This window comes from Labeo rohita, chromosome 1 (genome assembly GCF_022985175.1).
Source record: "Labeo rohita strain BAU-BD-2019 chromosome 1, IGBB_LRoh.1.0, whole genome shotgun sequence".
NCBI lineage: Eukaryota > Metazoa > Chordata > Actinopteri > Cypriniformes > Cyprinidae > Labeo > Labeo rohita.
Genome location: NC_066869.1, coordinates 17,418,577 through 17,432,952, shown reverse-complemented (window position 1 = coordinate 17,432,952; position 14,376 = coordinate 17,418,577). Strand labels below are relative to the sequence as shown.

At 34.3% G+C, this 14,376-nt stretch overlaps 1 protein-coding gene across 4 annotated transcripts in view; it reads right to left on the bottom strand.

Moving 5' to 3' along the window:
• The window catches only part of lef1 (lymphoid enhancer-binding factor 1), a 57,316-nt gene that overhangs the window by 8,588 nt on the left and 34,352 nt on the right, over positions 1 to 14,376 (bottom strand). Inside the window, exons 5-10 of one of the 4 annotated variants that reach the window (XM_051118889.1) lie at positions 12,050 to 12,143; positions 11,151 to 11,270; positions 10,374 to 10,536; positions 9,670 to 9,777; positions 5,383 to 5,431; positions 4,470 to 4,510 (exon numbers count right to left, since the gene is read on the bottom strand). In XM_051118889.1, the coding sequence (XP_050974846.1) occupies positions 4,476 to 4,510; positions 5,383 to 5,431; positions 9,670 to 9,777; positions 10,374 to 10,536; positions 11,151 to 11,270; positions 12,050 to 12,143 (569 nt within the window). In that variant the 3' untranslated portion in view covers positions 4,470 to 4,475. The remainder of the gene's footprint in view (positions 1 to 4,469; positions 4,511 to 5,382; positions 5,432 to 9,669; positions 9,778 to 10,373; positions 10,537 to 11,150; positions 11,271 to 12,049; positions 12,144 to 14,376) is intronic. The other 3 variants (XM_051118897.1, XM_051118871.1, XM_051118880.1) reach the window with 3 other exon arrangements.

Below are 14,376 nucleotides of genomic sequence, written 5' to 3'. Positions count from 1 at the left end.
GTTAGCGATTACAATTACGTCTGAATATTTCTTGTAGTAATATTTTAATATTAATTGTAACATACAATCTTATTTGATCTTAACTAATTTATTATTATTATTTTTTTTTAAATAATTTTTCTGTAAAGCACTCTGAATTGCCACTGTGTATGAAATGTGCTATATAAATAATAATAAAAAAAATGTACAAGAAAAATTAGAATACAAGCTCTTGTCTGAAAGTTTTGGTTGGGGAAAAAAGTTTGAAAACAGTTGAAGTTTGAAGGTTTAATGGCCTTGCAGACAGACAGGAGTTGGAAATGCCACCTCTAAAAATGTGTATTATATGTCAGATTTAATCAATTCAGTTTTGTGGAACAGGGTGGAAAAACACTTTCTGATTTCCTAGTGTAAATTCATTTTTTTCCTCTTTCCATTTAAATTCAAATTCCATTTCCTGTGAGATCTTGTCAATTCAATTCAAATTAAGCTCAGTAACTGAAAGGGAGCCAATTCTTTGAATCCTGCCCAACCCTGACTCTTTCTAGGTACAAGTTTTTTACCAAACCCCAGTTCAGGTCCAAACTTTTTCGATCCAAATCTGCTAGAGCAACCCAAGGCACACAGTTCCAGCTTACCCCAAATGAAAAGGATTTTTAGACACAAAGGGTATCAGTTATTCTGCCATTCATGGGGTTGAGGCAGAGTGGACATTAAGAAGAGAGACAAGGCGCTCTCATCGGCACACAAGGGACTTTTAGTTTCTCTCTCTCATGCTTTTTCATCAAAGGCTGACATCTGACTTCTGGCCTCACTCATCACAGAGACAGAGCTGGGTAAAGACGACCCGATTCGGGCACAGCTGTCTAACAGCACTTTCTTCAGAGAGAAGGCCATGAACTCCAAAGCACCCCATACCTCCAAAGGTTTCTCTCTGTTGTCAAACCCTGGAACACTGAAAGCTTTCAAAACTTCGGCCGACCGCTCCCAATAGTACGGTAAACCTGGTACAGGGCCTGCCAACGACATCAAACTTGGGCGAAGAATGCTGTCGCTAGTTGCTATAAAAATCAAAAGTGAAAGGCTGCAGAACAGTCAACGTAGCACAGAGTCAATGTCCAGGTGGCAACAAAGCAGCAAGCTGAAATGTGCCAGACTGTGGTGATTCACAACCTTGGCTTCTTTGAATGACTAAGACTGCATCTTCAGAGCCAGCTTTCATTAAAAGACCACCATTGTTACACGGCTTTCCCCGTTTCCAATGAAAAAAATGCACAGTGGCCAAAAAGTAACAGCCCGGAGGGCATGTATGCCTCAGCTCAGATAACAATCTCAAAGTCTGCAAATCACAAGGGTTAGTCAGACAAAAGCTCTCACAGCTAAATCTGACAAACAAGACACAGTTGAGAACAAGAGGAGGATGTGGAAATGTTCTATGAGCAGGAAAAGCGGGATGTGCGAGGAAGAAAATTCTATAACCTGAAATTATTCCAATGTGCATTTTTATTTCATGGATTATGTGTCATGAGGCATGTGAAAATAGGACCTAACCTGTCCTTCATACCTAAAATAAAATGGTGAAAACACCCATGAAATTACCTCAAATTACATTTTTTTTTCCCCCTAAGAAATCCCCCATGTTCCATTTCAAAACTAATAGGAGCAAAAGCCTTACACATACATAATAAATGTCCGTCCAATACACTACCAGTCAAAAGATTTTTAATGTTTTTTAAAATGTTTTGCATTTATTTGATCCAAAATACAGCAAAAACAACAAAATTCGGAAATATTTTTACCATTTAAAAAAACCTGCTTTCTGTTTGAATATATTTTAACATTTATTTTATTCCTGTGATCAAAGTTCAATTTTAGCATCATTACTCCAGTCTTCAGTGTCACATGATCCTTCAGAAATCATTCTAATATGCTGATTTGCTCTTCAAGAAACATTTATTGTCATCATCATTATCATCAACAGTTGAGAACTTTCTTTTTCAGGATTCTTTGAATAGAAAGAAATTATAGAAATTAATACTTTTATTTAGTCATTTTTAATCAAAAGTAATAAAAAAGACATTTCAGATAAATGCTGTTTTTCTGAACTTCCTATTCATCAAAGAAACCTGAAAAAATTCTACTCAGCTGTTTTTAATGCATACATACATACACACATACATATATATACAGAATAATTTCTGTAGGATCATATGACAGGAGTAATGATGCTAAAAATTCAGCTTTAAAATCACAGGAATAATTACATTTTAAAATATATTCCAATAGAAAACTATATTATTAAAATATTTCAACATTTTACTATTTTTGCTGTATTTTGGATCAAATATTAAGCAATATTAAGCAGCACTTTTTATTGTTGATAATAAGAATGTTTCTTGAGCACCAAATCAGCATATTAGAATGATTTCTGAAGGATCATGTAACACTGAAGACTGGAGTAATGAAATTTCAGCTTTGATCACATGAATAAATTACATTTTAAAATATATTCAAATAGAAAACAGCTATTTTAAATTCCAATAATAATTTACAATATTACTGGTTTACTGTATTTTTATCAAATACATGCAACCTTGGTGAATATCAGAGATGTCTTAAACATTTAAAAAAAAAAAAAAAACGTACCGATCCCAAACTTTCAAATGGTAGAGTATATTTAATACAAGCGTATTTGTCTTAAAACAGAATATTAAAAGACAAATTCTCTCTCCAAAAAATAAAAAAGAAATCTCTTGTTTTAGGGTCTTTTAACAGGATATTTTAACTGTAAATCTGTATTTTTTTTATTTTTATTTTTTATTTTTTAGGTATGATCTTATGATCCTATCGATTATCCTATCCGTTAATACATGTGTACTTTGTATTAAAATGAAATATTAAAAGACACATTCTCTTTCTAAAAATTAAAAAATAAACAAAAACAATTAAAAAAATAACATCTCTTGTTTTAGGGTCTTTTAATTGGATATTTTAACTGTAAGTCTGGATTTTTAATTTTTATGATCCTATCGATTATCCTATCCATTAATACATGTGTACTTTGTATTAAAATGAAATATTAAGACACATTCTCTCTGAAATAATAATAACAATAATAATAATAATAAAAAAAAAAATCTCTTGTTTTAGGTTCTTTTAATTGGATATTTTAACTGGAAAATCTTGATCATATTATCAAAAATAAGATTTTTTTTTGTTGTAAATTGCACACTGGAAGGCCAATAAATAATAAAGATAAATTTGACGTTTCTCAGTCTGCCAGATCTGAATAAATTGACAAGCAGTGGCAATATTTTCTGTTTTATTTATATTAGTTTAAGGCTGCCACGATGAATCAGTTGGGGCGTCTATCCGCAGTTCACTTGGCACCGCTAATTATTGGATCGAAGATAAAGCGCCTTTTAGCTGCGTTTTCAAAGCTATTGCAGCCCACAGAAAAAAAAAAAAAAAAAAGAAAGAGTGCGAAACAGTCCAATTTGTGTTCTGGAGCCACAGGGTAGTGAACTGATCAACCGTAAAACCTTTGTCTTGTAGGTTTTTGGGTAGGCCCAGATTTGTCACATCTGCGCAGCTTTCGTGGCAAAAAGAAGCGGAATAACAGGATGTGGGGTGACTTAAGACGAGGAGAAAATAGATGTATTCCCTTGCATACTACTGTCCTTGATGCTGAAATTTCTCATCGACTTTCACCTGAGATGATTGTCGTCTTTGTTTAGAGAACGAACTTCTTTTCAGGCCAGTTGCTAGTTTAATCGCTAGAAAATTAAAAAGCACAGCGCACGCCAAATATGCTGGCAAGGGCTTCGTTCATTCACAGGGTTGGCTAGATAACACATGGGGGCCATATGGGTGAATGCTAGAAGAGTTAGCTTACATCTGGGTCGACTCTTTCAATACCATCCCAGTTTCCAAATGTTCTCGAAAAACTGAAAAAAGCCCCAGTCCAACATGGCCATGAGCCACAGGATTGTATGTTGATGCTGCAAGCCAAATATTAAAGATGGAAGAAATGAATGAGGAAAGAAACCTGATAGCGTGGACTCGATGTTCTGAGCCGACTTTGTCGAGATTATGCCGTTCTGTGATCTTTCAAACAAATGGTATGCTTGCAAACTGTTCTTGATAAAAAAGCGCAGTTCGTCTGAAAATACTAACGCGCCACCCAATGCCACAAGCCGCACATCAGTCTACAGGAAAAGGGATGTAATGGAGTCCTTAAACACAGTTAGGAAAGAAAAATGACTTGTCACAACAATTCATCAGTGAATTGTTCAAGAGGAAACCCTGTAATGTTAGCAAAACACACACACACACACACGACAAACAACAGCGAATGGCTGACTGGTGAACTCAAAGTGGGCCTTTAGGATTAGTCTCGTGTTTTTCGGATTGCTAAGAACCACATTAGTAAATAGGGAGTTTACCACATCATGACTCAATCAGACCAGAGGTATGGAAGAGGCTCTTACCATTGTTCAGATGTACGCCGTTTTCATTCTCTGGCCTGTACCTGCAGGAAATCGTAGCTTTTAATTACCAGGATGTGCCTCCAAATAACACATAAGTCCATCTCTGGTCTTAGTTGTCAATGTAGGGCCAACAAACAGGGTTCGCTGGCCTATTTAACACATCAACATTGTTCACTAAAGGAACAGTTCATCCAATAATGACCATTCTGTCATCATTTACTTATGTCGTTTCAAAACCTTTATGATTTTCTTCCTTCCACTGAACAGAAAGGCAGAAATTCTGAATAACGTGCTGAACGAATCATTCAGGTTGTGAACTGGATTAAATGATTGGACAGATTCACTCACACATTAGTCATACGGATGGTTTTGGATAGCTCTCGTTTCTTAAAAATTCACCTTTTCTGTTCCATGAAAGAAAAAAAGTCAGAATTTTCATTTTTGTGTGAACTATTCCATTATACACAGCTCTAATTAAATCATCTAGACTGAATTGTTAAATGTACAAGCACACATAACTAATGCATTTATAAATCAGCATGGGGATTTTAAAACAGACTAATCCTAAAGACTTAATTGTGAGGAGAAGATGGAAAGATGGAGTGGTGGGGAGGGTGTACTGTTCATAATGTTTCAACTTTACAAATTAAAGAAATATACAGAACAGTAAAACCGCAGACTTGTGGATTTTCAGGCAGCCAACAAAGACTTGAATTCATAAACGTTCATGTTGACTATAAAAACATCCTTTTATGATTGAAAATGACTGTGTGAAAGCGAATTAAGAATGCGGCATCCCAACATTAACCACTTACCACCATATTCACAAACTAAGTCACATAAAGCTAAGTTAGTGCGTACATTAATGAAACAGGACAAACTACAGCAGGGACAGGAGGTTTAGGAGCCTTACCTGAAGCAGGTTCCTGGATCTTTTCCCTCTTCCGCTTCTTTTTCTTTCCCTGAAAAATAGCCAGAGGAGTATTTAAAGTGACATCACAAAAGCATCACATTTCTGCCCTTTAGGAGTAAAATAAAATCAAATAAAATCCTTCCTAATTCTTCAGGATTGCATAATCCAATCACCAAAAATAATAAAATAAAAATAAAGGTCCAATATTTTGAGCATCACCTCAGAAGTATGACATATCTGCCACTAATGAAGTGATAAAAATAAATAAATAAATAAATAAATATTAGAACTATATTTTCATTTATTTAATTTAATTTTATTTTATTTTATTTTGGTGATTAGATCATGCCATCCAGAAGAACTAGGAAGGGGTATTGGACCTTATTTTATTTTATTTGTATTTATTAATAAAATAAAATAATATTTATTTTATAAATATTAGAGTGCCACCACAAATGCATGACATTTCTGCCATTTATGAAGTGTTAAAAATAAATAAATAAATAAAAAAAATTAAATTAAATTAAATACAATAAAATTAAATTAAATTAAATTAAATAAAGGTCCAATACTCCTTCCTAGTTCTTCTGGACAGCATGATCTCATCACCAAAATAAAAAATAAAATAATAAATAAATAAAATAAAATAAATGAAAAAAATAAAATAAAATAAAATAAAGGTCCAATACTCCTTCGTAGTTCTTCTAGACGGCATGAGCTAATCACCAAAATAAAAAATAAAATAATAAATAAAATAAAATAAATGAAAAAAATAAATAAATAAAATAAAAGGTCCTATATTTTGAGCGCCACCTCAAAAGTATGACATATCTGTCATTAATGAAGTGATTAAAAAATAAATATTAGACCTTTATTTTCATTTTATTTTATTATTGTGTTTCATTTTATTTTATTATTGTGTTTCATTTTATTTATTTAAAATTTTTATTCATTTTATTTTATTTATTTTTTTAACTAGGAAAAACTACTGGACCTTATTTTATTTACATTATATTTATTAATAAAATAAATTATTATTTGTTTTTTAAATATTAGAGCAGCACCACAAATGCATGATATTTCTACCATTTATGAAGTGATAAAATAAATAAATAAATAAAATAAAATACTCCTTCCTAGTTCTTCTGGATTGCATAATCTAATCACAAAATAAAGTAAAGTAAAGTAAAGAAAAAGAAAATAAAATACTCCTTTTCTAATTCTTCTGGATTCCATGGCCTAATCACCAATCAGAAAGTTAAACAAGAATAAAACATCTGCCCCTGCTCCAATTGACACGACAAACACTCCTCTAGAGTGAGAAGTCTGGACTGCTTTAGGATTTGTAGCTTACCCAAAATCCCCTGGCAGGATGACTATAGGTATAGATAGCGCCGCACTGTCATTTTGCAGTCCAATATGAGCCACGCTTTGGTTGCCTGCTGTAAAGTCTGATAATCCACTTATTCAGTCACTAATCTGTGTATTCTAGCCCTGGCTGACAGAACCAAGAAGCCCAGAGCAGTAGAAATGTCTATGACAGTGCAGGGATACGCTCAGAATCCTTAGCACTATTAAATACAAGTGTGCTCCCACCACTAATATATAAGTGGAGATGAAAGTTCATCTGTCTTTGAAGTGTTTCTTTTTAGCCCTGTTGCCTTTCCATTTGGTGATTAGTGTGAAAGCCAGGTTTTAGTTTTAGCATCACATCCTGGCGCTTCATATCGAGCGAGATTTATGCCGGTTAAAACTTAGGCGTCCCAAGTTGTCATCGCAACATACATTTTGGATGTGAATTCTACAAGCTAACTGACTGCCTTGATACCTGCCACATTTGTACAAACTCAACGAATTATTGTATAAATTGAATAATATTGGGGAAATGGTTCTGGAAAACCTGCTTTTAATGGCCATTCACATCACATTTAAACTTCTGGCTCAATAAAATGCTTAGGAAAAGATGTAATTGACATTCATATACCATAAGCAGAAGAGAAATGAGTAAATCATTTCTAAAATTATCTAATATAATGACCGGATTCAATACAATATACATACAATTTATTGTTATATAAAAATGAGCCTCATTTATGAAACAAGCAGAAAAATTGTGTTCATAAGATCATTCTTATGAAAACTGTCACATTCAATGCAATTTATGAAGGAACATTTTTACTAACAATTTACAGTCATAAAACAATTCTTAAGTGAAGTACTGCTTTCAATGCAACAATTTACGCAAGTTTTTAAAAATGATTTACTCAAAAATTTAGTCTCGTGTTTCAGGAAGTGCATTTATAAACTCAAGCAGTCTATAAATCAACGAACTGTATGTAAACGGTTACATACAATACAATAGTTTACTTTTTTTTACAAGCAATTTACTCAAATTTGTGCTGCTTATGGCTTATGAATAAAGCCCAATGTATTTTTAATTAAGAAATACAACAAATTGTTACTTAAAGGGATAGTTCACCCCAAAAATTGTGTCATCATTTACTCACCCTAAAGTTGTTTCACACATTTGGGAATTTCTTTTTTCTTTGTTGAACACAAAAGACGATATTCTGAGGAATGCTGTTAACCAAACAATTGATGGTACCCATTGACATAAATAGTATGGAAAAAAAAAATACTACTGAAGTCAATGGGTACCATCGACTTTTTGGCTACCAACATTCTTCAAAATATCTTATTTTTGTGTTCAATACAAGAAAGAAACTCTATTGAACACAAAAGATATTTTGTAGAATGCTGATAACCAAACAATTGACGGTACCCATTGACTTCCATAGCATGGGGTAAAAAAATACTATGGAAGTCAATGGTTAACAAAATGTTTGGTTACCCAAATTCCTCAAAATATATATATTTTGTGCGTTCAACAGAAGAAAGAAACTTTGTTAAACACATAAGATGATATTTTGAAGAATGTTGGTAACCAAACAACTGACAGTACATATTGACGTCCATAGTATGGAAAAAAATACTACGGAAGCCAATGGCCATCAAATGTTTGGTTACCATCATTCTTCAAAATATTTTTGTGTTCAACAAAAAAAAGAAACTCTGTTGAACACAAAATACAAAATTCTGAAGAATGTTGTAACGAAACAATTGCCTTTCATGGTATGAAACAAAATACAACTAAAGTCAACAACTACCATCAACTGTTTGGTTACACATTCTTCAAAATGTCTTATTTTTGTGTTCAACACAAGAAATAAACTGTTGAACACAAAAGATAATATTTTGAAGAACGTTGGTATCCAAACAACTGATGGTACCCATTGACTTCCATAGTATGGAAAAAAACCCCACTATGTTTGGTTACCAACATTCTTCAAAAAAAATCTTATTTTTGTGTTTAACAGAAAAAAGAAACGCTGTCAAACACAGAAGATGATATTTTCAAGAATCTTGGGAACCAAACAATTGATAGTACTCATTGACTTACATAGTATGGAAAAAATTACTATGGAAGTCAATGGCTACCGTCAACTGTTTGGTTATCAATATTCTTCAAAATCTTTTTTTTTTTTTTGGTTACAACATTCTTTAAAATCTCATATTTTGTGTTCAACAGAGTCTCTTTCTTCTGTTGAACACCAAAGATGAGATTTTGAAAAATGTTGTAACCAAACAACTGCGGTACCCATTGAGGAAAAAAATATTATGGAAGTCAATGGCTACCATCAACTGTTTGGTTACCAACATTTTTCAAAATATCTTATTTTTGTGTTCAACACAAGAAAGAAACTGCTGAACACAAAAGACAATATTTTGAAGAATGTCGGTCACCAAAAAATTGACGGCATCCATTAACTTCCATAGTATAGAAAAAAACACTGTGAAAGTCATTGGCTACCTTCAACTGTTTGGCTACAAACATTCTTCAAAATAAATGAGTAAATTATGACAGAACTTAATTTAAAGGGACAGTTCACCCAAAAATTAAAGGTATCAGAGAAATGTAATTATCTAACTTGGGAATATTTTACTCTATAATAGTTAATATGTTGTAATATCATTCGGTCCCTTCAGACTTTATGTAAATAGGCCTTTAGACATTCCAGAAAGAGCAACCTCTTCTGAAACTCTTTTTACAACAGTTTTTTATAAGATATACATTTGGACTACTAAGCAAACAATAGAGCTTGTGAATCATGTCTTCCACAGTAGTGAATATGCATATATTTTCACTTTTAAAGACAAGCATTGTATTTACTTTCATGCAATCAACACATGACAACTCTCAGGCAGTGTGTTAGTGTGGACACTTACATAATTGTCTCTGGCAGACCATCCTGGGTAAAGCTGCATATGGAGCTGCCGTTCCTTGCGGGCTAATTCGTAATACTTAGCTTGCTCTTCCCGAGATAAAGCATGCCACTGTTCGGTGCAGAGGGAGATTAGAGGGGGGGGGGAGAAAAAGTAGTCAATTACTGACATGCACTTTTAAGTTCCTTCCAAAGAGACGCGTGCTGGCGTTTGGCTAAAAATCCTTGTTAACTCTCAAACGTTGCGTGTGTGTGTGTGTGTGTGTGCGCGCATAAATGTGTGCGAGTGCATGTGCACGCGTGCCTGGGGGTGGAATGGAACATGATGAAGAGATTAACATATGCAGCGATGAGAGAAGGGAAGAAGAAAAAAAAACACAAAACTTTGATTTCATATCAAAACACTGGTTCCAATTTAGCGGCGCTTTACTTCAAACCATGTCAGGGTGCAATTACCCCACTCTGCCGCAAAACGGTTCTTTGCTGTGGCTAGCCGCCTCAAACCGCAGAGGCTTTGGTTAAAGCATTAAATATGTTTAACAGTTCCTCTTTTTCCAATTCCAACATGGAGGAATACACAAGTCGCTACCTGCTCTGATTTCTGAGCTGTCGGCTTGTGTGTTGGTGTACTTGTAAAACTGAGTTAGACAGAAGTGCTAACTACAATAGACCCCTTTGTGAAAGAGGTCCCGCGAATCACATACGTACCCTCCGCCCGAGTATCTGATTGATCGCGGCGCTCTCCTTCAGCGTGCATTCGGCCACCACGTTGGCGCGCATCTCTTTCATATACAGCATGAAAGCGTTTAGAGGTTTCTTGATGTGAGGTCTTTTGGGCTCCTGCTCTTTTCTCTGCTCGTGCTGAGGTTTCCTGGAGTTAAAAAAGAGGGGGAAGAATTATTAAGTGATACAGGGCAATACAAAGGGGAAAAACGCTCAGAGGGTGGCGCGAAAGCGGCTGCCACAGCGACGCCATGGAGTGTGAGAGCGCCGAACGTCTGATTCCAGCCGCCAATCGCAAAGCTGCATGAGAGAACAATCTGGGAGCCAGTGCCGAAAAGCTAGCGGCGGCTTTTAATTATGTCCAGTTGGGTGCTTTCATGCAAAGAGATTACTTCACCAGTAATGGCAACCAAACCTTCATATTCCCTTCCAACTCTATGACTCCCAAGCCCTACGACTCCCAGTATTTTACTCCTATTGGTGACCTGGGCCTGATACCTCAAACCAACTGCATGGCTTATAATGGTCAAAATCACAAAAAAAAAAAAAAAATCCAATACTAAAATGATGAAAATAAAAATGTATACTATTTTTTTCTAAATAAATTAGGTATCTCATATTAACCATTACAAATAAATTGAAACAGAACATCTCTAATGTTGGCCTGTAATGATGTAAATATGTGCCATCAAGGAACAAACATGCAAATTGCCTTTTTTGCATGCTGTTGAAATCTAGCAGCTTACTAAATGGGATACTCACATGTGCATCAGGTCTGTGTCGTGCTGCGGTTCGTGTTTCACCTGCGGGTTGACAATGGCGGGATGGGGGATTCCCGTGGCATGAGGTCCAGGAGGGCCTGGTACCATGTGATGAGAGAACCTGATAGCGAAACAATGTGTGTGGGTTAATGCGTTAGTACACATTAGTAGTTGTTATATCTTAACCTTATGAAGATTCATGCTCATAAAATAAAATAAAATAAAATAAAATAAAATAAAATAAAATAAAATAAAAACATGGCCTAAAATCAAAAAAACAAATAAAATAAATAAACTGAAATAAAATAAAATAAAATAAATACGCTAATCACCCAAACAAATTTATCTGAAATATTATAAAATGGCCTAACAGCTTAAAAAAAAAAAAAAAAAAAAAAAATAAAATAAAATAAAATAAAATAAAATAAAATAAAATAAAATAAAATAAAATAAAATAAAATATAAAAAATAAAATAAAATAAGTCTTCTAGACTGCATGGCCTTACCACCAAAATAACAAAACAAAACCAAAAACTAAACTAAATTAAACTGACTGCATGGCCTAATAACAACAAAAAAATAAAAATAGTCTTCTGGACTGTATGGCCTACTCACCATAATAACTAAAATAAAGTGTATATATATATATATATATATATATATATATATATATATATATATATATATATATATATATATATATATATATATATATGGTGGTGACTATATAAAAAATAAAATGCTACAATAAAATAAAATAAAATAAAATAAAATGCTAACTTCACACAAATAGCTCCAAAACAACCTGATCCGCTGATGAGCATTCAAAAGCATTCGTTTCACGGCTGTCGGGCAAAAGCGTACTCTTAATTATAACCGTTTGGCCATGTGTGCACTCACCATCCCAGCGGAGGGGTCATCTGTCCAACTCCCCCAGGGGAAAGGGGGTAGAAATTGGGAATGTCCGGTCCAGGATGATGCCTGGGCATACCTGCTTGGGGATTCAAGAAGAAGCGGAGGAGAAAACGACATTGGCGTGTGTTAGTGTGAGACAGACACATCTGGAGAGCAGCAGTGTGGCATCAATGTGTGCTGCACAGTCGGGCCCTACGGTCCGGTGCGGTGCATAAGCGGATCACGGGATAATTAGGAATGCTTTTGCGCTGTTCTAATAAGCCCTGCTGATATGATTCACGCTGCTTATGGATGTCAGTTGGCCTGCGGTACTAAGCTTCTCAACTTCGCTCCAGACACACGCATGCACGCTCACACACGCACACATTCACACCAAGGTCAAGACTGTGTTTGTGTAGAAAGACTTAAATCTACGAGGGAAAATGTGAAGTAAGGCCCTAGGGCTAAATTAAACTGTCAAAGGGGCGACAGTGTACGACAACAAAGCCCTAGGGATGTATACACACACAGCAAGAACATGCAGTTTAAAAACAACCCCTGCATCTCAAACTGGTCATTTTTCTCTCCATTGTTTCACGTGGAGCAAAAGACTAAAGTGGGTATTGAATTACCACGTTAACTACTGGCTAACATCATTTTATCCTCCGGCGCAGCCTAAGTGACATCAGCGGAAAAGGGAAATCATTTCAGAGGCAGAGTTTAAGATAAACACTTTGTGTTTTCTTTGACAATGTGCACAATAGAGGTAAACAAAGTCCATTTTGATTTAATGCCAACTTTGTGTGCAAAGTAAAAGGACTGAATCATGAAACACTGCACATCTTGAAAAGGCTAATCTCTCACATTTTCTTTATGTACGCCCTCAGCGTATAATGTCTGATGAATAAGTGACTCCATGTTTGTGTTTGTGTATGAGCAAGTTTTGGATCATTGGCCAATCTGCTCGTGGCGTGCAGCCTCGTTCAGGCTATTTATAGCTCTCCAGACCTCCTCTGCTTCATCACATCCTGTCTGCCCTCTCCCTCGCTGGTCGCCACAGAGGTGAGCGTTAGCCGGAAGGAGCACATATGGAGTTGGGTTCGCGTGCAACGACGCCTGCCAAAAATCTCCCCGCCCCTTTTAAACTTTAACCCCACCTCTTCTGACTGACTCGGGGGAAATGGGATTCTAGTGAGAATGAGCTGTTAGCTTATTAAGTGCAAGTATATAGTTAATGTCTCTCCGGATCAGCGATAATAGAGAAAGAGTGCTCAAAAACAGCAGGAAATAACATTACAACACATAGCAACAGACTTAACGGAAAAGTTCACCCAAAATAAACATTCTGTCAGATCTAAATCGGCATAAAAGAATATATTATGAGGGAAGTTGGTAACCAACCAGTTTTGGTCACCGTTGACTTTGATTATGTTAACAAGAAACAACGTCATTTGTCAAAATAGATTACATTACGTTACATAGATAAAAGTCGTAGAGGTTTGAAAACACGTGAGGATGTAGTAGTTTGACAGATTTTTCATTTTGGGTGAAATGAAAATGGCTCTTTAAGGGAGAACATGAAAATAAAACTGAATCCATTTTGAAAAGGCTGAAAAGGTTTCCCTTTGTTTTTAAATTATTTATAAAATTATAAAATAAAAAACTAACTTTTTCAGCCTATCCAAAACTATTTTCTTTTTCATGGATGTACACTAAAAATAAAAAATAAATAAATAAATAAATAAATAAATAAATATATATATATATATATATATATATATATATATATATATATATACACTATTTTTTGCTACAAATTAAAAAAAAAAAAAAAAAAAACAACATTAACCAATAATATCAGAGCCAAAATTTTAATTCAATCAAATCAGCATTTATCTGAAATAGAAATCTTTTGTAACATTATAAAAGTTATCATCATCATTTTTGATCAATTTAAAGCATCCTTGCTAAATAAGCTTTTGAACAGTATAGTGTATAATGTTACAAAAGCTTTTTATTTCAGGTAAATGCTGATCTTTGAATCTTTCTATTCATCAAAAAATCCTAAATAAAAATGTACTCAACTGTTTTAAATATTGATAATAATAATAATAAATGTTTCTTAAACAGCAAATCAGCATATTAGAATGATTTCTGAAAGATCATGTGACACTGAAGACTGGAGTAATGATGCTGAAAATTTAGCTTTGATCACAGGAATAAATTACATTTTAAAATATATTCAAATAGAAAACAGTTATTTTAAATAGTAAAAATATTTCAAAATTTTACTGTTTTTGCGGTTCTTTGGATCAAATAAATGCAGGCTTGGT